A 24,875-nucleotide genomic window follows, 5' to 3' on the forward strand; every position below is an offset into this window, starting at 1 on the left:
ACTATTGAGCCTGTGCTCTAGAGCCTGGGAGCCACAGTTACTGAAGCCTGAGCGCCCTAGAACCCATGCTCCACAAGAGAAGCCCCCACAGCGAGAAGCCCTTGCACCTCAACTGGAGAGTAGCCCCCACTTGCTGCAACGAGAGAAAGCCCGCACAGCAGCGAAGAGCCAGCACGGCCAAAAGCTAAATAAACGAGTAAGTAAACTGGGGCAGCAGAGGACAAGGGCTGTGAGCCTGGTGTGAGGCCCTGCCTGCGCTAGACACCATCACAGCTACTTTTCTCCTCTGAACACAGGTATCACCACCCTATTTTTTGATGAATAAACTAAGGCCCAAAGCATTTGAATAATATCCAAAAACCAACACTCTCAGAATAGAAAGTGCCTAACCTCCAAGTCCAGGTTCACTGGGGAGGAGGGTGGATCTTCACAGACAAGAGAGAAGCAAGATGGCCTTGGCATCCTTCTGGCATCGTTGGAGACTCCGTGAAGCCGGAGATGCCAGGCCCTGTTACTGGATGTCTGTAATGCTTGGAAGGAGGGGGAGTCTGTGTGGCGGGTGTTCTGTTAGCCTGGAGTGATCAAAGTGACCAGGGCGACAAATAGAACTTTCCTGAAAGACCAAGCTTGATGACCTGGGCTCCTCACGTCTCCTGAATTTGCTCTGATGTTGTATTTGGAGTCTGTACATAGTGTTTTCGGCTCTCCTCGTTTGCTGGTGAAGGCACGGGAGATTTCAGACACAATCCGCATTCCTCACTGCTGCTGTGTATCATCTCCAGACCAAGCATTTCAAAAATCCTTCCTCCTCTAAGGATCTGGTACCGTCTTACTGATTCATACCTCTTTGGGTAATATACCTGGATGCCTTTAGGAAGTAGCCAAGTCGAATGTGGTAAAAACTCCAAAGAATTGGCGTTGGCATCAGCTGCCTATGATTTCCCCCAGCCTGTGAGGTTCTGTCTGTTAACTTTGAGTAATGATGGATTAATGCAGTGTCATTTCTGCTCCCTCTGAGCAATTTATATTAATGACCTTGATAAATATATTGTAGCTAAGGAATGATGCTAAAGCTGAAACTCTAGTACTTTGGCCACCTCATGCAAAGAGTTGACTCATTGGAAAAAACTGATGCTGGGAGGGATTGGGGGCAGGAGGAGAAGGGGACAACAGAGGATGAGATGGCTGGATGGCATCACTGACTCGATGGATGCGAGTCTGAGTGAACTCCAGGAGCTGGTGATGGACAGGGAGGCCTGGCGTGCTGTGATTCATGGGGTCGCAAAGAGTTGGACACGACTGAGTGACTGAACTGAACTGAACTGAACTGAAGAGTCATTTTCTTGATTTGCAGGTTAAAAACCATCTGGCTATGCACTCTACTATATATAAAATAGATAAACAACAAGAACCTACTGTGTAGCACAAGGCACTGTATTCAATGTCTTTGAATAACCTCCCAGTAGATAGTTTGGCCTCATTATAAGGGATGGGAGCCACTGGGTAGCCTCTAGAGGTGAAGGGACATAATCTGATTGGATATTAAGAGGACTCCCCGGGATGTGGTGTAAGGAATGGACCACGGAGTGGAAGCGGAGAAGACTGTGGAGTTGTCTGAGAGAAGGAAGGTAATACGCTGGATGGAGGACAGTGGGGGAAGTGACGGGGAGAAATCTGCAGCATCGGTTTTGCAGAAGATGCTGTCTGTCTGGGACCTGCTGGTGTGTTGGAAAGAGGGGCATCCAGGATGACTCTGAGCTTTCTGAGCAGAGCAACTGGAAGAAGGGAGTTGTCCTTTACTGAGACAGCAGAGAGTGCATGGCTTTGCAGTGATGCTGGAAGATGCTCTTGTCCAGGGGAAGCTGTTAAGGAACTGAATGTTCACGTCTGGCCTCGGGAGGAGTCTGGGCTGGAGGAAAATGTTTGGGCATCGTCAGTGTGGAGAGATGGTGTCTAAAGCTGGCGACGAACTGAGATATCCAGGGGAGTGAATGCAGATGGAGAACAGAAGAGATATGGGGACCTGACCTTGGGGACCTTGATGTTTTGAGGCCAGGGAGGTGGAAAGAACCTGTGAAGGAGACTGTGAAAGAAAAGGCAGTGAGGTGGTCAGAGAACTGGGAGAGAGAGAGTGGTATCTCCAGCGCCAAGTGGAGGAGGAAGCGATCTATGTTGTCAAATGCTCTGGTGTGTTGGTAAGGTGGGGCCTGACTGTGGCCCACAGGATTGAGCCACATGGAGAGCATTGGTGATTTTGACAAGAGTGTGTCTGAAGGGGTGGGAAGAGAGAAAGGCAAGGAGAGAATAAGGTCCAGGGAACAGGAAACAACTCTTAAGTATCTCTGAGTGGAGAAGAGATTTGAGACAAGAGCTGGAGGAGATATGGAATCAAGAGGAGGGCTCTAAAAGTGAGAGTTATCTGGCCTCCTGGTATGATCCAGCAGAGAGAAGAGATGCCCTGTGCGGAAGAAACAAGACAAATGCAGGAAGACACTCCTTGGGGAGGCAGGAGGGAAGGGGTCTCTTACACAAGTGAAGAGTTTGGCTTTAGATAAGGGCAGGGTGATTCCTCCATGTTACCTGGAGGAGAGGAAGAGTACATGGGCACATCTGCAGGTCGGTGGGAAGATGTGGTCTTGGGAACCTGTGGAAACTCTTCTATTTCTCAGTGGAGTAATAGGCACTTTTGAAATAGGCACTTTAAACGATGGAAGTGTTCATTAGCCTTTTGTTATTAGGCTTCTCACCTTGGCAGCCGGGCATCCTCTTGCCCCCAAACAGTACTGCCTGGATAGGCCAAGGAGTCCTTAGGGTTGTAATGATAGAGTTCCCTGACTGATTGGAGCACCACCTCTGCTAGCCAAAGCCCAAGATACAGAGGGCCTGCAAGTTATTGTGGTATGGATTTCTAATCGATTCACTGCCATATAAGAGGTAAATAATTTGTGAGATGCAACCCAGAAAGAATTCATTGGAGAATTTCTTTTTCTTTTCCACTTTAATTATTTTTTAGGTGAAGGATAATTGCTTTACAGAATTTTGTTGTTTTTTGTCAAACATCAACAAGAAACAGCCATAGGTATACACATGAAGATTTAAATAAGGTTGCTTATGGTTTTTTTTTTCTTTTTTTCTTTCATTTTGCAAGTACCAAGCTCTACATTATATTAAGATGGCTGCATCCCAGTGTGTCTAAAATGATGATGGATGCATTGAAAGTCAACCTTCCTGCAACCAACTGTGCTAAACCTTGAATGAATTCTTTCTTTGTTGCCGCTTGCAGATTGTTTATATTTCATATAGAAGTCGATATCTTAAGCATTCAAATTACAGAAGGACTTCAGGGGTACCTAGCTGATCTCTATTTCTTCTCCCTCCAAGACACCCTTCCCTTCTTAGAGTGTCATTACCTTCTTCTCTTCCTAGATTTTGTTGGGATTTTTGCCCCCTAATTTTAAAATTGTGGCAAAATGTACATAAAATTTACTATCTTAAATTTTAGGCATACAAATCAGAAATATTAAATACACTCATATGGGTTATACACCATCACCACCATCCCTCCCCATAACTCTTGCGACACTAAAACTCTATACCCATTCAGCAATAACTTCCCATGACCCCTTCCGGTAGACTTTGCATGTCTCAGATGGCCTCTCCTTAACTCAAATGCTAAGTCATCTCTGTTTCCTTAAAATAATTTCTTTTGTGATGTTATCGGTCACTTTTGTGTATCTGGCTTTTAATTAAAGAATAGTTGATTTACAATGTTGTGTGAATCTGCTCGACAGCAAAGTGATCCGGTTGTACCTATGGACACATTCTTTTTTAAATCTGCGCTTCCGTTATGGTTCATCACGGAGTAGTGAACAGAGTTCTCTGTGCTATGCAGTGAGGCCTTGCTGTTCGCCCTTCCGAGTGTGATAGCTTGCATCTGCTAGCCCAGTCTCCCAGCCCACCCCTCCTGCAGCCTCCACCCCCTCGGCAGCCACAAGTCTGTGCTCTGTGTCCGTGATTCTGTTTCTGTTTCATAGAGAGGCTCACTTGGGTCATATTTTAGATTCTATGTATAAGTGATAGGACGTGGTATTTGTCTTTCTCTTTCTAATTTACTTTCCTTAGTATGCTAATTCTAGTTGCATCCCTGTTGCTGCAAGTGGCATGATTTCATTCTTTCTAATGGCCGAGTAGTATCCCACTGTCTATCTGTTCTCTGTTGATGGACAGTTAGGTTGTCTCCATGCCTTGGCTATTGTGAATAGTGCTGTAATGAACATAGGGAGGGGTGCATGTATCTTTTTGGATTAGCGTTTTCTCTGGCTATGTGCCCAGGAATGGGATTGCTGGATCATGTGTGTGTGTGCTTAGCCGTGGGGCTCCTCCTCTTTGCAGCCCAATGGACTGTAGCCTGCCAGGCTCCTCTGTCTGTGGAATTTTCCTGGCAAGAATCCTAGAGTGGGTTCCATGCTGGGCTATGTGGCAGCTCTGCTTTTGGTTTTCTGAAGAAGCTCTACACTATTTTCCATAGTGGCTTTACTAACTTACATTCCTCCTACCAGTGTAGAAGGGTTCCCTTTTCTCCACACCCTCTCCAGCATTTGTTATTTAAGGAGATTTTATTGATGGCCATTCTGACCAGTGTGAGGTGATACCTCATTGTATTTTTGATTTACATTTCTCATTTGCATTTCTCTAATAGTTACCAATGTTGAGCAGTTAGGTCTATTGAGGTCTCCTGCCCAGTTTTCAATTGGATTGTTTGTTTTGTTGTTGAGTTGTGTAAGCTGTTTGTCTATTTCAGAAATTAATTAAGCCCTTGTTGGTCACATCATTTGCCAATACTTTCTCCCATCCTATAAGCTGTCTTTCTTTTGTGGGTTCCTTTACTGTGCAAAAGCTTATACATTTGATTAGGTTCCATTTGCTTACTTATACTTTTATTTCTATTGCCTTGGGAGTTCGATTCAGTTCAGTTCAGTCTCTCAGTCGTATCTGACACTTTGCAGCCCCGCAGACTGTAGCACGCCAGGCCTCCCTGTCCATCATCAACTCGTGGAGCTTGCTCAAACTCATGTCCATTGAGTCAGTGATGCCATTCAGCCATCTCATCCTCTGTCGTCTCCTTCCCCTCCTGACTTCAGTCTTTCCCAGAATCAGGGTCTCTTCCAATGAGTCAGTTCTTCGCATCAGGTGGCCAAAATATTGGAGCTTCAGCTTCAGCATTGGTCCTTCCAGTGAATATTCAGGACTGATCTCCTTTAGGATGGACTGGTTGGATCTCCTTGCAGACCAAGGGACTCTCAAGAGTTTTCTCCAACACCACAGTTCAAAAGCATCAATTCTTCAGTGCTCAGCTTTCTTTATAGTCCAACTTTCACATCCATACATAACTACGGAAAAAACCATAGCTTTGACTAGATGGACTTTTGTCTACAAAGTAATGTCTCTGCTTTTTAATATACTGTCTAGGTTTGGGCACAGAGCTCCTGAACCCTTTAAAATTTCCTAAGTGATAAGAACACTAGGAGCATATTTTATTTCGTGAGATACTCTGAGTAGGCTGCTAGTTGGCTCCTGGGTGGTCACTGAAGACCAGCCTTAGAATTTGCTTGATTTGGTGCTTGAAATGTTCAGCTCTCCCTCCTATCCTCCAGAGAGAGGAGGGGGACTGGAAAAGAAATGGAGTTAATAATTGATCATGCAAAGTGAAGAAGCTTCCACAAACTCCCAGGAGTATGGGGTTCAGGGAGCTTCTGGATTGGTGAACACATCCATATACCAGAAGGGTGACACCGCCCAGCTCCCCAGAAACAGAAACTCCTGCACGAGGGACCCTCTCAGGCCTCGCCCTATGTACGTCTTCATCTGACTGTTCCTCTGTATCCTTCATCAAATTCTTTAATAAACTGGTAAACATAAGGAAGTGTTTTCTGAGTTCGGTGAGCTACTCCAGTGAATTAATCCAACCTGAGGAGGGACTGTGGGAACCTCTGATTCACAGTCAACTGAGACAGGAGTCGCGGGTAACCTGGAGACCTACCACTTGTGATCAGCCTCTGAAGTGGAGTGGAGAGGTCCCGTGGGACTTAGCCCTTAACCCGTGGGATCTCTAGGTAAATGGTGTCAGGACTAAGTTATTCAGTATACTGTAAGATACCCAGTTGGTGTCACAGAGATGTGGAGAAAACACCACATATATTTGGTGATCAGAAGTGTCAGAAATAAAGTGTTCTGTGTAAGTACTGGAGGAGACACACGGGAGAGAAACCCAGTAGGAAAGAGTTGGATTTTTCCTGCACAGAAGGAGGAAGAATCCATGCTTTTCCTTTATACATTCATGTCCATCAGTAGAGGCTTGCCTAGATAAAGTCTATATGGACTTCTGTGCAATCATTAAAATCATGATTGAGTTTAATACATGGGAAAATGTTAGTACTATAATGTTAAGTGGAAAAAATATCTAAAACTGTATGTATGTTATGGTCTCAAAGCTTTTATTTAAAAAATTGTATCTGCAGAGAAGGACATGGTAGAACTTACCTCAGTGTTAAACAATGTTTTATCTATAGGAGGTGGGAATGTTGTATAATGTAAAAATTGTATACACTTTTTCATTCTTTGTATTTTCTGGTTGCCTATCTCTTTGATAATCAGGAAAAGACAAAGAGTATAAAGCAAGCACATTAAAAATTGAACAGTCTTCCTCATTAGTCAAAGAAGTGTGAAGTAAAAGTTTTTTTGGATCTGCCTAAATAAATGAGAAAACATGGGGTAAAAGAGTCATTCTTCTGCTGAGTGTGTGTTGTGGTTTCTAGAGATGTCTAGGATGTGCCTCTGGGAGGAACTTTGACTGTTGCCCAGTGGGATGTGTCATATAGCAGAAACAAACAAACATGGCACCATGCATCCTCAAGAAAACATCCCAACCCTCCTCAAGATAGAGGGCCTCTTGAAGAGAGACAGGCTGTTTCCACATTTGTGAAGACCTCCTCCTCTCACTTGGTCTTGGGTAGCTCAGAATGTGGTTGCAAACTCAGCACGTTAAGCAAACAATATTACAGTCATGTTGAAACCGATGTGGTCCTCATGGGCCGGGGAAATAAGATGCAGGTAGAAAAGAAAATTTGCTTTTTGCTTCTGAGTTGGGATAGACTGCCCCAATTTTGAGGGCACTAATGGGACTTTATCTAGGGCTGAAGTGGTACCCAAGGTGGACCTTTCAGAGTTGGGTTGCCAAGTTCCCAGGTGTGGTTGTTGGCCTTTTGAGGCCAGAAGAGAATTCTCCCCCTGGGCGCTCAGGGGCAGTGTTGCAGAGAGAGAGATTATGGAAAGCCCGCCAGATGCAGTGGATTATAAGAGATGATAGCTCTTCTCAGTAACCAAAAGCATGCATTCTCCATCTGTCTTGGTAGCAAAGTTCCTGGGAAGCCACCTTCTTCCTCAGATGGTCATTTAATGAGCATGTTGTTTCTCAGTCACTAGGTCGTGTCTGACTCTTTCTGACTGCGTGGATAATAGCACCCCAGGCTTTCCTTTCTTTCACTATCTCCAGAGCTTACTCAACTTATGTGCATGAGTCAGTTATGCCATCCAACCATCTCATCCTCTGTCACCCCCTTCATATCTGGGCTATTGTAAATTTATTCCTAGGTATTATATTCTTTTTGATGTAATTATTAATGGAATTATTTTCTTAATTTCTCTTCCAGATAGTTTATCATTAGTGGAAAGAATTACAACAGATTTCTGTGTTTCGATTTTGTGTCCTGCAATTTTACTGAATTTGTTTATTAATTCTCACAGTTTTTTGATGAAATCTTCACGGTTTTCTGTGTATACTTATATATGTATATATTGTAAAGTGATTATGAAATAAGGTTAATTAACACATCTATCACTGCGCATAGTTACTGTTATTTCATGTGTGGTGAGAACTTTTAAAATCTACTCTTTTAGGAACTTCCCTGACAGTCCGTTGGTTAAGACTCTGTGCTCCCAATGCAGGGGGCAGAGTTTTGATCCTTGGTCAGGGAACTAAGATCCTGTATGCCATGCACAGCCTGGTCTAAGACATAAAATAAATAAATAAAGATGCAAAAGTTTCTTAAATATTAAAATCAAGTATTTTAGGAACTTTCAAATATACAGCACAGTATTGTTAACTGTAGTCACCGTAGGATTGGTCTATATTTTTATTAGGAAGAGGAAGTCAGTAAACTGAGAGTTAAGGGATCTGCCTCTTTGATTAACCCACTGTTTGGTCTTGGGCCAGTCTCTGACCCTCTCTGAACATCCTTTCTCTAACCTGCAAAGTGTGGGTTTGTACTCAACTATTTCTGACCACCCACCATTCCGTGATTCTGGGAAAAAGCAAGATGGCATGGGCAACATAGTATGAGTTTCCTCACTGGGAAAGATTGAATCTAATAATAATAATAACAAAAGAAAGTAGTTGCCATCATTTGTCTGACCTTGCTTTCCAAGCCTGTGTTGTGAGCTTTGGGAAGGTAACCTTACTAAATCCTCATCATCTTTCTAGGAAGTTGGCACTGCTTTTATTCTTATTTGCCAGCTGAGGAAACTGAACCTTAGAGATGTCAAATACCTCACCCAGGGTCACAGAGTCAGTCTGCTGGGACGCAGTCACAGACGTCTATCTGTATTTGGAATTCCCTTCCTCTTTGGGGAAGCCCAGAGCCCAGCAGCCGTGGTGGATCTGATTCAGCTGTGCTGTTAGGGTCAACTGTCCTTTTCAGATGTGCCTTCCTTTCCTTAGACACCAGCATCACAGCTATTCAGGGTTTTTCAACGACCTTCCTTATTTTCTCCCTATTCTGTCTTAGCAAAATGAATGAACGTTTCTTATGATACAAATCTAATTGTCTTCTAGAAATGAAAGTGTTTGTTTGTCTCCTTTGTTTCTCAAGACAAAAGAATTTTTTCCTCTTTTCTTAGGAGTCCACTAATAAGTTAAAATTTTAATGAAAAATTTCCTGATTCAACAGTTGGGACAAGGATCAGGTGACAAGGGAGGAAATCGTGAACACCCTGAGAACACCTTCTTCCACTGGTTGTCTGAGCCAGAACTCCAGCACCTTCCCACCACATATTCTGTTCCCAATGCCTTTCACTGTTCTCAGACTTTTCTCTTAAAATCTCAAGATCTTAAGACTCAGGTAAGATGTTCTAGGGGACGACAGAGGATGAGATGGCTGGATGGCATCACCAACTCGATGGACATGAGTCTGAGTGAACTCTGGGAGTTGGTGATGGACAGGGAGGCCTGGCGCGGTGCAATTCATGGGGTCGCAAAGAGTCGGACATGACTGAGCAACTGAACTGAACTGAAGATGTTCTAAGATACTTAACCACTCAGGTCAGGAGACCTTGTTCTTGTATTGCCAAATAATGTAAGAGTATGCTTTTTTTTTTAACTTCTGAGTTCTGCATTTAAATGTTAAGCACCTCTTAAGCATTGAGGGCAGAGGCCTTATCACACTCATCTTTGGAACAGCTCTGGATCTGAGCTCACATGTTATATATAATACATGCTCAGTAAAGGTTTTGCAGTTTATTAGTTTCATATGTATGCGTCAAAAGCTAAAAAGTACCCATGCCCTTTGCCCCAGCTAGCCCCATGGCAAGGAATTTATCCAAAGGAAGTAATTGAAGAGAAGAAAGGAAATTACACAGAAAAGTGCTATAAAATATGTATTTGCTAAATATTAGAAACACATGAAGTGCTTATTAACAGGGTAATGATAAGTTGCAGTACACGATCTTAATGGAATGTAATTCATCCTGTCACTAGATAAACAAATACATTGACTTCCAAGGAGTGAGAAATAGAGCAGTGAGTCAGATGCCTTCAGTGAGAACACAACCTGGCAGAGTCTTCTAAAATGATCATTACAAAACTGTGCAGAAACAGAGCGTTATCTGCGGCCTAATGTTAAGAGAGAGGAAAAAAAAAGCAGATTATAAAACTGTCCGTACACTATGATTGCAACTTGAAACGTGTGAGGCCGTAAATAAGGTCCAGTGGGCACATGAAGATACTGCGTGATTAAATTATAGGTGATATTTTCTTTAGCATCATCACAATTGTTTTTCAAGCTTTAAAGTTTCAGACCATCTCAAACGTTATCTGAGAAAGGGAAAGCTGTTCCTGGGACTCGGGCTGTTCAGGTTGGCAGTGGCATGAATGATGAGGTTCTCTCCAGATAGGGCTGTCACCAGCTGATTGGGAGGAAATGGTCCAGGCAGCCTGGGAGGACTGAGTCAGGAAAGCCTATCCATCTGTATATCTAGGAGTGTCCATTGAGCACCACCGTGGGAGCCAGCCTGTTCCGTGTCAAGGGCTGCATCACAAGCAGAGCCTGTGAGGCCCTTCCAAGCTCTGTCAACAGCACCACTTAAGCACGGTGCCAGGTGGGGGAAAGGCTGAAGTCTGGGAACCTGACAGGAGGGTTGGAATCTGTGAGAGCTGGAGGCTGGCTCCTCATGCTGCACTTCCTGCATGAAAAGAGCTATTGTTTCCATTCTACAGGTGAGGAAACTAAGCTCAGTTGGCCCTGTTATCCAGTGGATAAGTGATAGGGTTGAAATTAGAAACCATGCCTTCTCAGTTTGGGCCAGTACTTTTTTCTGTTTATTCCCCTGGGTTCTGGATCAGGTGGTGATGCACGCAACCAGATGGAAGAGACCTGCCTGAGGGGGAGCTGGAGCCCTTTGAGAAAAGAAGGCACTGGGGAGTCTATTATTGGGACTGCATGATGGAACATCCTGGAGGCCAGGCATTTGAGTTTGGACTTGATACAGTGTATGCTAGGGGAACCTTTGTAGGTTGAGGGATATGACAGAGAGGGTTTAATGAAGAAGTCTGGCAGTGTGTGCTGGCCAGTATGATCAGGAGGGAGGCTGGGCCAGACACCCAGTACAGTTTGTGGGCAACTCTTGTTCGGTCTGATCAAAGAGACACCCACACCTTCAGCTCTTTGGAAATATATTTTCCTGCATCTCCAACCACAATATTGGAATGGAAGCTGCCATCTTGTTTTCCTCTTCCCTGTGGATACCACCTCGTGGTCCAGGGATGAAGATCTGATACAAACTTGGCCAATCAGAGCCCTTCCCTGGGGATTTCGACCTTGGCCTCAGAGGGGGATTGGTCTCACTCCCTCTCGGATGACAAAGATGTGAGTCTGGGATCTCTCTTACCACTCAGAGAACTGAGAGTCAGAGGACATGCTAGCTAGATTCAGTCTCTAGTTTTCTCTCACTGAGGACTCGCCACGCATTGCCCATGCCACAGGGTGAAAGTTACTGCCTCTTTTCAGGCTAAGTTAGTCTGAGTTGAATTCCGGTCATTTATAAACAAGCAAGTCCTGACATTGGCGGTAAGACCCACGTCTACTCTTTATCATTCAAATTTTGAGCACAGGTCTCAAAGATACTTTAGGATTGTTTTGGGAGCTTTGGATCCATTGTTTCTTGCATGTAAGAAGTTTTAAAATCCGTCCTCATTATTCAGTGTCAACTCAGAAACTCCAGCCTTGCTGGAGGGACACAGCTTTGGGATCCCTTCAGAGAACGATGGACGTATCTCCTTCACTGGTGTAATGAGTAAAATTGCTGCTCAGAACACTTTCCCGCCTGCTCCTTTGTGATTCAGACAGAGACGAAGAGAAAGTGATGTGGACAGGACGGCAACACAGGACAGCCAGGCATTTCCTGTACAGATGGTAAAGGTATCGTCTGAACTTCTCTCCAGCAAATGCATAGATAAGGGGATTGAGGCAACAGTGGCTAAACGCAATTGTCTCTGTCACACTGATGGCCAACTTCAGATCCCTCTTCACGTCACACTTGGGAAAGAAGTCATAGAGATTGAGCGTCTGTAAGAAAATCATGACATTATAGGGTGTCCAGAAGAGGAAAAACACGACAACCACCAGAAAGATCAGCCTAATGGCTTTAGCTCTCTTGTGGTTCTTGCAGGAAAACAATGTCCGCATGATTCTGAAGTAACAGTAACTCATAATGAGCAGGGGGAGCAGGAAGCCAAGAAAATTTATTTCCACATTGAGGATCACAGGCCAGATTTCCCGCAGGATCTCAGGGTAGTCACCAAAGCATTCGTTTTCTTTCTCTTTGGTGAACATGAACTGCGGTGTGGCCATCAAGATGGCGGCTGCCCAGACGCCGAGGCTGATGGTGACGCCGTGCTGCACGGTCCTGTTGTTCATGGAGTTGGCAGCCAGGACAATGGCCAGGAACCTGTCGATGCTGATGACGGTGATGAAGAATATGCCTCCAAAAAGCCCAATGAAGAAGAAGGCAGTGGTGAGTTTGCACGTGGCATGGTGAAGGCCTTGCTCGTTTATCACATAGTGAGTCCAGAAGGGCAAGGTGGCTACAAAGAGCAGATCGGACAAGGCCAGGTTCAGGAGGTAAATGTCAGTAATACTTTTGGACCTCTGGCTGTTGATGAGGGCAAACACCACCAGCAAATTTCCCACCAGGCCAAAGGCAAAGACGAGGGAGTAGAGTGTGGCCACGAAGGCAGTTCCCATGGCTACGATGTCCCCCATATCACAGGCTTCTGCAAGGTCATAATACTCCAAGGTTTCTGAAGTTGATTCAGGGAGGGTGGTGTGCATGGTGAGCACCTGGATGAGAAAGGAAGACAAGTAATGGCATGAGTTCCCAGAGAAACCAAGTTGGAATTCCGCTCCTTACATACAAAGGCAGACTGGAAGAAACAAACTTTTGGTTGGGTGTCTGACCAGTACATTTCCCAGGGTCCTGTGTGCTGTCTTATTTAATCTCTGTGATGGAGGCTATAACAGACCCCTCTGACAGAGAGGACACCAGGCTCTGAGATGCTCAGTGACTCGCCAGGAACGACACAGTAAATGGCTCAGTTAGCATTTGAACGTCAGTCTTTTGAAGCTTGAGACAGATATTTTTTCCTTTGATTTTCAAAAGTCTATCTGAAAGGTAGCCAGCTTAACCAGGGTGTGGATGGGTGAGAGAGGACCATGAGCGAGGAGGGAGGAGAGGGATGGGGTGGTGTGTATTAGTTGCTCAGTCGTGTCCTACTCTTTGGGACCCCATAGACTATAGCCTGCCATATATCCTCTGTCCATGGGGATTGTCCAGGCAAGAATACTGGAGTGGGTTGCCATGCCCTCCTCCAGGAATTCTTCCCAACCAGGGATCAAACCCAGGTCTCTCGCATTGCAGGCAGATTCTTTACCAACTGAGCCACCAGGGAAGCCCAAGAATACTGGTGTGGGTAGCCTAACCCTTCTTCAGGGGATCTTTCCAACCCAGGAATCGAACTGGGGTCTCCTGCATTGCAGGCGGATTCTTTACCAGCTGAGCTAGTGCCGTAATTCATACTTCCATTTCAAACTTCCCCAGTGCCATTCTCCACCCCCTTCCTTTCTCCCACCTCTCTACCCTCTGGACTCCTGTTTCTCCTGCTTGAAGACTGGAGAGAGGTCTCAGATTGTCACAGAGCCCTGGGCAGACCTGCACCCAGAGGCCTGTCTTGGTTTTTGCGGGCCATTTCTTTTCCTCTTCCTCTATGAACCAAGTCTTTCTCTTCCTTAATAAATAATCGTTAAGGATTATTATTCCTTCCTTAAGGAATAATCCTAGAGTCAGACACTCTAGGGTGATTACCTTGCCTTGATTTGCCCAGGACTCTTTTGGTTTTAGCACTGAAAGTCTCACATTTCGGAAACCCCTAAGTTCTAAGCCAACTGGGATGGTCAGTCACCCTACAAGTGCAGAGGGTGTGGCAGCGTCACCCAGGCCTCTGCAGTCACGAAGGGGCCAACGGATCCCAGGTGGAGGGCGGGCTCGGTTAGCCTGTGGCCTTGGGTCCCAGGGGCTAATTAATAATTACCAGTCCTGCACTTCACTGTGGCCTACCCTCCCCCACAGTTCTTTTTCTGTTCCTTTCTGGACAGGAATGGAAAGGCAAGACATTCCTGCTCAGGCTGGGCAGTGGCACATGCCCATCCTCTCTTCTCCCAGCCAGGACTCACTCCAGAGTCTGCATGGGAAGTCCTTTCGCCATGGGCCTCTGGGGCCCCTCCTCTTCCTTGTGATACCACAAGACAAGCTCTCAGAAACCTCAGCACACACCTCCTGCTTGTCACTGCCCGTCTCCCAGCACAGCTCAAGCCAAAGCTCACACTTCTCTAACCAAGGGAGTTTCCACACCTCACTACACCCTTTTCATGCTGGTTATACCAAGATGGTGTCTCTGCCACAGTGAGGACCCACCCTTCACTTCTCCCTTCCCAGCCTCAGCTTGGCATGCTGGTCCACTTCTCTGGCTCACCCAGCCTGCCGGCGAAGTGGCCCAAGGCCTTCTGACCTGGGCCGTCTCAGGCTGGGATGGAGTCCTCAGCCCCAGGAAAGTGTGTGCTCTCTTTGCTCTTGGCTACAATGCCCTTTTCTCAGAGAGGATCCTCTCGCCATGACTTTAATCAATAAAAGTTAAGTTGAACCGTATAAAGTGGCTGATGTTCAACTATTTTTAAGTGACAGCAATGTCAGATGCTCAGCTGAAATGTGGGGAGGCAGGGAGCAGCCGCGTGGTGCAGGTGGCTTGCGGCTGGAGCCCGTCTTCCTGGACTTGCAGCTTGTAGGGTAGCAAACAGTCAAGTCCTTGTTGGGGATGCTGGGGCTAGCTCCCCTCTTCCTCCTCCTCCTCCCCCCCAGTGTCAGGAGCTGGCAGTGTTGACCTAGAGAAGAGTCCAAGGACAATAAAATCATTTTATATCTCTTTGGAGCCTGTATTCAGTCCTAAAGCCCAGGAATTTGGTGCTTTTAGATTGACTTGATTTTTTTTTTTTGAAACTAAACACATTTTAATAGAAAACAAAATACAAAATAACTTTTCAGAAAATAGAAATGTTTAATCCTTTTCCCAAAAATTAGAAGTCGCTTCATCCTCAGAGCATAGTTTTTGATGCGTGTGCTTGTACTTAAGATTTGTTTCACAGACTGTTCATTAAACTGCTATTGCAAAGCAGATGGGAGGGATGGTCTCAGGAGGAAAAGACGCTGGAAAAGCCACACCTCAGAATCATTTGGAAATTCAGCATTGTTTAATTCTTTCTTTTGACTTTTCACTTCTAATAATTTTCATTTCTTTACCACAGTCCGTCCTTTCGGGGGAGAGAATTGTTAATAAAGTGCAATAGAAGTGCCATCACAGAAAGAATCTTTCCCACCGTTGCTGCGAGAGCCCAAGACTCTCTCAGTCAAATCCGCCCACCCACTTCCAGAAACATGTCAGCTGGAGTGACCCAACTGTCCCCCAGGAGTTTTCCCTTTCTCCCAATACACTGTGCGACCAAGTTCTCTGAATTCCCTGAACCTCAAAATTCCAAGTAGCACAGCCAGTGCCAGGAGTAAAACCTGAAAGATGAGAGCAGAGAAGGCCCCTCTGCCAATGCTAGGTTTCCTCTTCTCAATAGCAATTATAATAACAATAATAAAAAGCTCTGGTTCTCTGTAATCAGAAGATGAAAGATGTCTGCCAGGATGACCCTGCCCCCTTTCCTAATTCTCACCCCTGCATTCCTCCCTGGCTAGAGTGCCTTCTACCCAGTGACCCTGCAGCACTGCTCCTGGGGAGGGCGCCTGGCAAACACCCTCAGGTCAAGGGCAGCCCCAGCAAGGCAAGGGCACCTTGGTGCCAGAGATAGGGAGGGGCCACACGAGGACACGGTGGGATCTCTGTGATTCCTGTCTCACGTTTGTTCCGCATCACCACCCTTCCTGCCCCTGTCCTTCCACACTTGGGGGCTGAGTGGAGAGTGGGTTGGGGACATCTGCAGGGCAAGGGGGGACACAGGGAGTCTTTCACAGTCAGTCAGTGATTCCATCTGTCTCTCCTAAGACTTGCCGTCTGGAGCTCTTCACACGCCCCAGGCTGAGGTTGACTTGATTTTTGCCAGATATGCACGTGCTGGGTTTGATGTTCTCTTGGCACTGTGTCTCATATACAGGGACCTCCTACTAATCTTCAGGCAGGTGTCTCTGGATCACTGAAGAGCAAGGAGAAGGTGAGAAGGGCACGGGCACACACATGGCAGCCCTGAGCCAGGGGCCCAGCAAGGAGAGAGGAGGACCAGACACCTCCTTGCCCCCTGCCCCCAGTTTGTTTCAGACATCCTGGCCTTTCCCGAGCTCTCGCTGCACCTTCCCTGACCTCTCGTCACAAGTATCCCTGGAGCCCTTCAGCAGGGCAGTGAATTAAATACAGAACTTTCCTTTCAGAACTGCAGTAAGGCTTAAATAACACCAAGTGTCTAGAACTTAATAGTTTTATCCAGGCACCTTTTCAGGAAAGGTGAGCCCAAGCAGGACCTTCTATTTCTAGGTCCTCTGAGATGTTCCAGCCCTGGGCCAGGAACCTGAAGATAGGACTCTTGGCAGCAGATGAGAGTGGGGCCAATGCCCGGGGGTCAGATGGCTGTCAGGGATCTAATTGGCTTTCACTCAGGCTGGACACTGGCCTCCTGGCCCCCCAGGCACCAGAAATCAAGTGCAAGAATCCAATGCAATAAGCCCTTGCAGCATGTAGTAAGTGAGGTCCATGTAGATGGGGTTGCAAGGGGAAGGATGGGTGCTGGAATGAAGCATTAGCATAGGTCCCAACGCACTAACCTAGGCTGCACCACACACATCCCCCAACTATACTTGGGTCTCCTCATCCTCTGCTCTGTTAAGTCAACGTTTTACTAAATAATGCTGGGCTAGGAGAGTCTGGGCTGAACCTAGAAGCTGAGCTTTGAGTACACATGGCTGTCTTAGTCAAGTAAAAATGAATTTTGTAGAACCTGCTCTAAAAAACACCCAGCCAGCTCTGTGGCTGATCCTGTCCTACTTCCTCTGGTCACTTCCTTTTCTTTGGCCTGCTCACTTATTTTTTAACCTTTTTTTTTTTTTTCGGTCATCATTACCCACTTTTTCCAATCAGCTTCCCTTTTCTATACTTCCTTCTCATTAGGTGGCCTCCATCCCCTTTCTTCTCCTCAACGTCTTTTTCATGTTGCTTCCCCCTCTCTTTTGGCTTCAGGTCCTGCTTACCGTTTTCTAGACCCAATGTGCCTTGTTTGTTAACCTCCCTTGCTCTCATACAGAAGGGTTTGAGGTTCAGTCTAATGCCAATTGTTAGGCTTAATATTTTTCCTTTGGACCAAACGAAACTCAGGAATTGCTTGATCGTGGATCCCGACTTTCCCCATGTGGTGCCAGTGTCTCTTGACATTCCAGAACCTGAGGTTATCCTCTGAAAGCCCCAGGTGAGAAGGAGAGAAGGCTTTCCTGGGGACCCGCTAAGTGTCATGCTACAGACACAAGACCCTATTTAATTCTTGCCACAACACCTCGTGGCAAATGACGGCAAAATAACCACCAGCAAGCAGAGAGACTTCAGTAACTTATCAAGGGCACAGCAGAGCCAGGATTTTAAGCCAGATGCATCTCTTCACAAAGCCATGCTTCCTGCCCTGCACCAGGTTTCTCCTCTTGGAGGGAAATTCTTCAGGTTACTGCAGGCCACATCTCTAGAACAAGAGCTGGAAAATAGTAGAGGTGACCCCCCCCCCCACACCTTTAAAGGATAAAATTCATGATGTGACCCTGAGCACTGTTCCTGGGTTTAGACTCAGGACCCAGAAGGCTGACCCTCAGTGAAGTAGCAGGTGGGGAATGGAGGGGGAGGAGATATTATTTGCCTCTCCAGCCGTGACCAGGTGGGGGTCCTCACGCCAGACCCTCAGAATCTAACTCTCAGTAATGTGGTGAGAAAATTTAGATCCTTTTCTCTGGAGAAGAAAAGGCTGAAAACTAAAGGATCAGCTTCTTTCTTGCCTTCAGATACGCAGAGTTGCTCTTCAGAGCTGCGTACTTCATAGGGGTCCACACGCCCCGAGATCAGCTGGCAGACCCTGAGCATCTCCCTCCCACCTGTGCCTCAGTGCCTTGAAGTGGGTAATGCAAGCCCAGGACTGGACCATCTCTGAGAGCCCAGTCAGCTCTGGATAATCAGTTTTCCAAGGACCGAACAGAAGGAAACAGTCTTAAAAGAGCAGCATGGGTCTTGGGTCAGCGAAGTGTGGCCTCGTGTCCACAGAGTGACTGCCCAGCAACCTGCGAAGCTTCTGGGCTCACAGGCACCCAGCGTTCAGATGAGGTTCTGCTTGGAGACAGAGAGCTGAATCAGCTAATTTGGGGTTCTGACAAATCTGGAGTTCACCACGGGCTACATGGAAAGGTGCTCAGCCTGACTCCAAGTCCACACCCCTGGCTCTTTGAGCCCCTGTGTTTTCAGAACCTGGTGGTTTTCCAGTTTACAATGATGGTTATTTTTAGAAGAGACCTCTCCTTAGGATTCAGAGAGAGCTAAGGCTGAGAAGGCAAAAAACAGGCAGATGGAGGGGCCTTGAATTCCATGCTGAGGGGCAGCAGCCACATTTTACAGCTTACACCGCATCCTCCTTGCAGTACATTGAGTGACTCTATTCGTGCAGCAAGTCTTCAGCCTAGAACGACTTGGCATGACCACCCATCAGCATTGGATTGCATTTCAAGCCAAATGCACAGCCCAAGCCAAGACCAGTAACAGGAAAAGACCATACGTCGGGGAGCTGCCCCTGCACCGAACCCGCCTCTGTTCTGGGCCACGCCTCCCGCTGCTTTCCTCTGCAGCGTCCTTACTGGTATTTATCTCTGTCAAAGTAAACTGTGAAATCTAGAAAAGAAATGTTTTATGATTTTCCTTTCTTAGTAACTGAAGACATGGACTCGCTTATTAATTAATTGTGGATTAATTAATTAATTGTGGATTAAGTCAATATCTATTAAGTATCTTTACCATACACTGGCATAAGGACAAGTAAAAATTAAAAGTAAGAGGCTTAGTTCTCCCTGCTGAAAATAAGGGACAAGAGTCCCCTTGTCTCCTTTTTCTTAGAGCATTTACTTTAGAAGACGTACAGTTGTGAGTACCTTCTCCCTCCTTGGACATGTGATCATTTCCTCTGCAGCTTTCGAGCTGGGAGCCATCTCTTTGAAATGCGCATGTTGGTGCCCAGACTCCCAGTGCCAGGAGGAGGAGAGGAGCCTGACTTGGGCCGGAACCTGGCTCCAAGTTACACAACTACCTCCGATCATAAAGAGATGAGAAGCTTGTTTCTCCTCTGGATGGATGAAGCCAGCTAATACAGATGACCATGCTGAACTTGGGATGAACTGTGTGTGACTGTCAGGTTCCCTGACTTGAGCACTAGCTGTTGAAGCTTCCCTGGTGGTGCAGAGGTTAAAGCGTCTGCCTGCAATGTGGGAGACTTGGGTTCGATCCCTGGATCGGGAAGATCTGGAGAAGGAAATGGCAACCCACTCCAGTATTCTTGCCTGGAGAATCCTGCGGACGGAGGAGCTTGGTGGGCTACAGTCCACAGGTCACAAAGAGTCGGACACGACTGAGCGACTTCACTTTCACTTGTTGAGTGTCTTGAGAACACGTGTCTAAGGGGTTGTGTCTGAAGTGAGATTTTTTTGTGTATCTTTACTACCTCATAGCAGTTTGCCTGTGATGCATATGATGTTTAATTCTTATTCAATAATGACAGAGTTCTTCTAAATAGACATTTCTCCAAAGAAGACATACAGATGGCTAACAAACATGTGGAAAAATGCTCAACATCCCACATTATCAGAGAAATGCAAATCAAAACCACAAGGAGGTACCATCTCACACTGGTCAGAATGGCTGCTATCAAAAAGTCTATAAACAATAAATGCTGGAGAGGGTGCAGAGAAAAAGGAACCCTCTTACACTGTTGGTGGGAATGCAAACTAGTACAGCCACTATGAAGAACAGTGTGGAGATTCCTTAAAAAACTGGAAATAGAACTGCCATACGACCCAGCAATCCCACTGCTGGGCATACACACCGAGGAAACCAGAATTGAAAGAGATACGTGTACCCCAGTGTTCATCGCAGCACTGTTTACAATAGCCAGGACATGGAAGCAACCTAGATGTCCATCAGCAGACGAATGGATAAGAAAGCTGTGGTACATATACACAATGGAGTATTACTCAGCCATTAAAAAGAATACATTTGAATCAGTAGTAATGAGGTAGATGAAGCTGGAGCCTATTATACAGAGTGAAGTAAGCCAGAAAGAAAAACACCAATACAGTATGTTAATGCATATATATGGAATTTAGAAAGATGGTAACGATGACCCTATATGCGAGACAGCAAAAGAGACACAGATGTAAAGAATGGAGAGAATAGTATTGAAACATGTATATTATCATGTGAAACAGATCGCCAGTCTAGGTTCGATGCATGAGGCAGGGTGTTTGGGGCTGGTGCACTGGGATGACCCTGAGGGATGGGATGGGGAGGGAGGTGGGAGGGGGGTTCAGGATGGGGAACACATGTACACCCAGGGCCGATTCCTGTGAATGTATTGCAAAACCCACCACAATATGGTAAAGTAATTAGCCTCCAATTAAAACAAACAAAAAATAATGACAGCGTTCTTTCTCTACTATCTTCATGGAGAGGTTTTTCTGGGTCAGATATTTCGCTTTTCATTCTGTTTCCCCAACAATAGGCACTGTGCTTGTTTCTGTGGAGGTAAAAATGTCTTAAGATACGGTCTGTGTGAATTTTTTACTATTGTTTCATAACAAGAGTGTAAGAAAAGCGATGGGGTGCTTTTGATAAGTGCCCTGTGAATATGGGCCAATTTTGCATTTATCTATAGATTCATCTAAGTGTTTCTGGTTGTATTTCATCCATGTTATTGCCGTGGCTGCGGTCTGTTCATTGTCTCTGCTGAATAGGATTGCACCGTGTGAGTGTCCCACGGTCATCATCTGTTTTATGCTGGTGCACCCTTCGGTGGCTTTCAGTTTGAGACCTTGGTGAACATTGCTGTCATAAACATTTTTATGTATTTATCTACAGCCCCTATAGTATGAATGCTTTTATTTTTTGGCTAGGAAAAGGAGTACATCAAGGCTGTATGTTGTCACCCTGCTTATTTAACTTCTATGCAGAGTACATCATGAGAAACGCTGGGTGGAAGAAGCACAAGCTGGAATCAAGATTGCCAGGAGGAATATCAGTAACTTCAGATATGCAGATGACACCACCCTTATGGCAGAAAGTGAAGAGGAACTAAAGAGCCTCTTGGTGAAAGTGATAGAGGAGAGTGAAAAAGTTGGCTTAAGTCTCAACATTCAGAAAACGAAGATCATGGCATCTGGTCCCATCACTTCGTGGGAAATAGATGGGGAAACAGTGGAAACAGCGTCAGACTTTATGTGAAGAGTTGACTCATTGAAAAAGACCCTGATGCTGGGAGGGATTGGGGGCAGGAGGAGAAGGGGACGACAGAGGATGAGATGGCTGGATGGCATCACCGACTCGATGGACATGAGTTTGAGTGAACTCCAAGAGTTGGTGATGGACAGGGAGGCCTAGCGTGCTGCGATTCATGGGGTCGCAGAGTCGTACATGACTGAGCGACGGAACTGATGCAACATGTGGGACCTGAGCTCCCTGACCATGGATTGATTCCATGCAACCTGCATTGGGAACATGGAGTCTTAAACACTGGACCACCAGGGAAGCCCCAGTATGAATGCATTTTTAAAATACAAACCAAAAAAATAGATCTCAAAATGAACTCACATACGTGAGGGTGAGAAACAGGCAAGGATAATCCATGGAAAGCTTTAAAACCCTTGTAAAGCTACAAGGACAAGGAGAGAATCAGTGACCATAAAGGTGAGGATTGGGGTGATTTCTGAGAGGGCAGGGGTGGTGATCCGGAGAGGCCTGATGGAGCTGCCGGGGGCTGGTCAGGTTCTCTGCTGCTGCCTGGATGATGGTTAGGTGGGAGATCAGTTTATGAGTTGTTGACCTGCACACTGTCCTTTGAGTGTATTATGTTTTCAGATGAACACAGGTTTAGGGAAAAGACAAAGGGCACAGGAACATATTTAAAGAGATGTTGTATAGGTTTTCTTCCCTACCAAGAGTCACAATTCACCCACATGTGTGTCCACTCAGACTTTCTTTCTGAAGATGATGTTTTCCAATGACACAAACCTTCTGAGCCCGAATGTCCTCACAGTGATTATAAAAGCATACATCAATGTTGAACATCAAAGTCTGTCAGCAATTTATTACTAAAATGGTTTTCATTATAAATGCAGTAGATGCTCATTATAAAAAATGCAGATGGTACAAAAAAGCATAAAAGAAAAAGGAAAGAAAAAACTCAAGAAAGAAAGAAAAAATACATTTTTTTAAGTTATAGGGAAAAAAACAAATACCTAGACAAGGAAAAGACATGTCACTTTTGAACAGAAAGTCAAGAATAAGGTAGTGCCAGAAGGAAAGATCATAAAAAGGCTTGCTGTCCATTTTACTTATTTTGTTCCTAAAAATACAAATAGTATGTATATACTTCAGACTCTACAGCAGATTCTTATTGCTCCTATTTAAAAAAATCTTTCTAGGAGTACATAGAGAAGGAGCATGAAACAGATGTGGAAAGTTAACAATAATAATAATAATAATGGGAATTCCACAGTGGTCCTAGTTGCTGGGACTCCACGACTTTATTGCCCTGTGTGTTGAATCCCCGGATAGGGAACTAAGATCTCGCAACGCTTGCAGTACGGCCAGAAAAAAAAAATGATGATGATAAAAATAACTTTGATGCTGTTTCTTACCTTAGAAAGTTTACAGTAATTCCTCAATATCATCCAGATACAATCTTACCTTTTAATTTTTTCTTTTATTGTAGTTGATTCATAATGTGTTAATTCTGCTATAGAACAGTGATTCATATATGTATCTATTCTTTTCCATTATGGTTTATTACAGGATATTGAATATAGTTCCCTTGGCTGTAGCATAGAACCTTCTTTTTATCCACCCTGTATATAATAGCTTGCAGATGCAATTTTAAATGATGCTTTTTTTATGGGCATTTCTCCATGTCCCTGAAATGTAATTACTAATGCTTCTAATCATATTTCATCATGTTAAGCACATCATAAGTGATCTAATCAGTCACTGTCTTCCCCTACCAAGCCCCCTAGTACATTTAGGCTATAAGATCCTCGTAAAGCAAACCAGCCTCATTAACCCACTTTGACCTCTGACCACAGTGCCTCACCCAGCGCGCCCGCAGGTGCTAAACGAGCCCTCCGCTCCTACCTGAGCTGGGTCTGGGGAGGGAACCTCGAGAGGTGGCGATGTGCCAGTCAGCCTTCCTGTCCCACGCACAGTCTGTCAGAGAGTATCTCCCTCTCTTCTGAGGGCATCTTTATTTGCAAAGTTAGCCAATAGTATCTGGTTTCCTGTGAGGAAGACTATCTTTAGAGGCTGCTGCAGTCTCAGAAGCTCCAGGCTGGAGGCCAGCTGAGATGGGAGGGTCTGAAGTCAGGGACTAGGAAGAGCCTGGGGCAGACCCAGCGGGGCCAGGAGGGAGTGTGTTTACCTGGGGACTGTGTTACCTCTCTCACTGGGCAGCGGGCGGGAAGTAGAGTAGCTCTAGTGATGTGCCTTCAGGCAGGCCCAGAAATAGAGTCTCAGTTTTCCTGCTAATAAAAGGGAGCCCATAATACTCACCGGACAGCACTGGGGTGCAGATTAAATGAGCTACAGTTTTTCTTCTCAAAGTGTGATCCCAGCTGGGAGCTTCTCAGAGATGCAGCGCCTCAGGCCGCTGCCACCTCAGACCTCTTGAATCAGACTCTGCATTTTTTTGATGCCTTCTAAGCTTTTTTTGCAATAAAGAAAAGTCATCTGTATTTTTTGTGTTTTTTCATGTGACTCACTTTATTGTGAATTAGCTTTATTGTAGTGGTCTGGGACCAAACTTACAATATTTATAAGGTATGCTTACATTGTTTTATTAAAAAATTTCTTTTTCTATCAAAGTGTATTTAACTTACAGCGTTTCAGGTATACAGCAAAGTGATTCAGTTACGCATCCATCCGTCCATACATATATATTCTTTTTCAGATTTTTTTCCATTATAGGTTATTATAAGATATGAAACATAGAGACTACCTTTTAATGAAATTTTTAGGAGTTTGATATAAACACAATGAATCTGAGAGGCATTGATACAGAAAGCACCTACTGAGTGCCTGGCTCCTGGTGGATGCTTAATAATTATGGTTCTCCTCACCTCCCTCAGGGCTCTTGGTGGTTCTCTGTGCCCTGCAGTCAAGCCCAAGTCCTGTATCTGAAGGGCAATGGCCCAGGCTGCTCCCGCGGGATGTGGTACCCGGCCAGGCCCTGATGCCCGGGCCGTGCCGCTGCTCCCTGCCCTGGCCAGCTGGTTCTCTGACTTAATCTCAGTCACCTCGGCTGCACTGCCGTCTCACGACTTCCTTACTTGCCTAAGTCATGTTTAAGGCCAAGCCTCCTTCTGGTCTGTCTTTATCCCAGGATCTAACCAGGCTCTGGCACCAGTGGGCCTTCAGCACACATGTTCATTGAGTGGTCAGTGACACGACCCCCCGCAAGGCCTTCCTTGGCTGCCACTCTCCTCACAGCCTGCGCCCAGCACCCCCCTGGGTCTCCTGTGGTCTCCAGAGGGTGGGGTTACCCCGTCAGCTTCCACCTCGCCTTCTCCTCATCCAGAACCAGCCATGGTGGGACTGCAGTACCACAGGCTGGGTGGCCAGCTGGTGTTTGAGGAAGTCCGTTGCCCAGTCTCCTTTCTCAGTCTCTCCCTGGCCGCAGTCTCAGGCCACCTCTCCCTGCCTTCGGCCAGGCTGAAATGTGTGC

At 45.7% G+C, this 24,875-nt stretch overlaps 1 protein-coding gene across 1 annotated transcript; it reads right to left on the minus strand.

The window, feature by feature from the left end:
* Positions 1-9,698: 9,698 nt before the first annotated feature.
* Positions 9,699-23,598, minus strand: CX3CR1 (C-X3-C motif chemokine receptor 1). The gene is made up of 2 exons (XM_069561917.1): positions 23,291-23,598; positions 9,699-12,671 (listed from the first exon to the last, which is right to left on the minus strand). The coding sequence occupies exon 2, from the start codon at positions 12,660-12,662 to the stop codon at positions 11,586-11,588; it is 1,077 nt and encodes a 358-aa protein (XP_069418018.1). The 5' UTR covers positions 12,663-12,671; positions 23,291-23,598; the 3' UTR covers positions 9,699-11,585.
* Positions 23,599-24,875: the final 1,277 nt, after the last annotated feature.

This window comes from Ovis canadensis, chromosome 19 (genome assembly GCF_042477335.2).
Source record: "Ovis canadensis isolate MfBH-ARS-UI-01 breed Bighorn chromosome 19, ARS-UI_OviCan_v2, whole genome shotgun sequence".
NCBI lineage: Eukaryota > Metazoa > Chordata > Mammalia > Artiodactyla > Bovidae > Ovis > Ovis canadensis.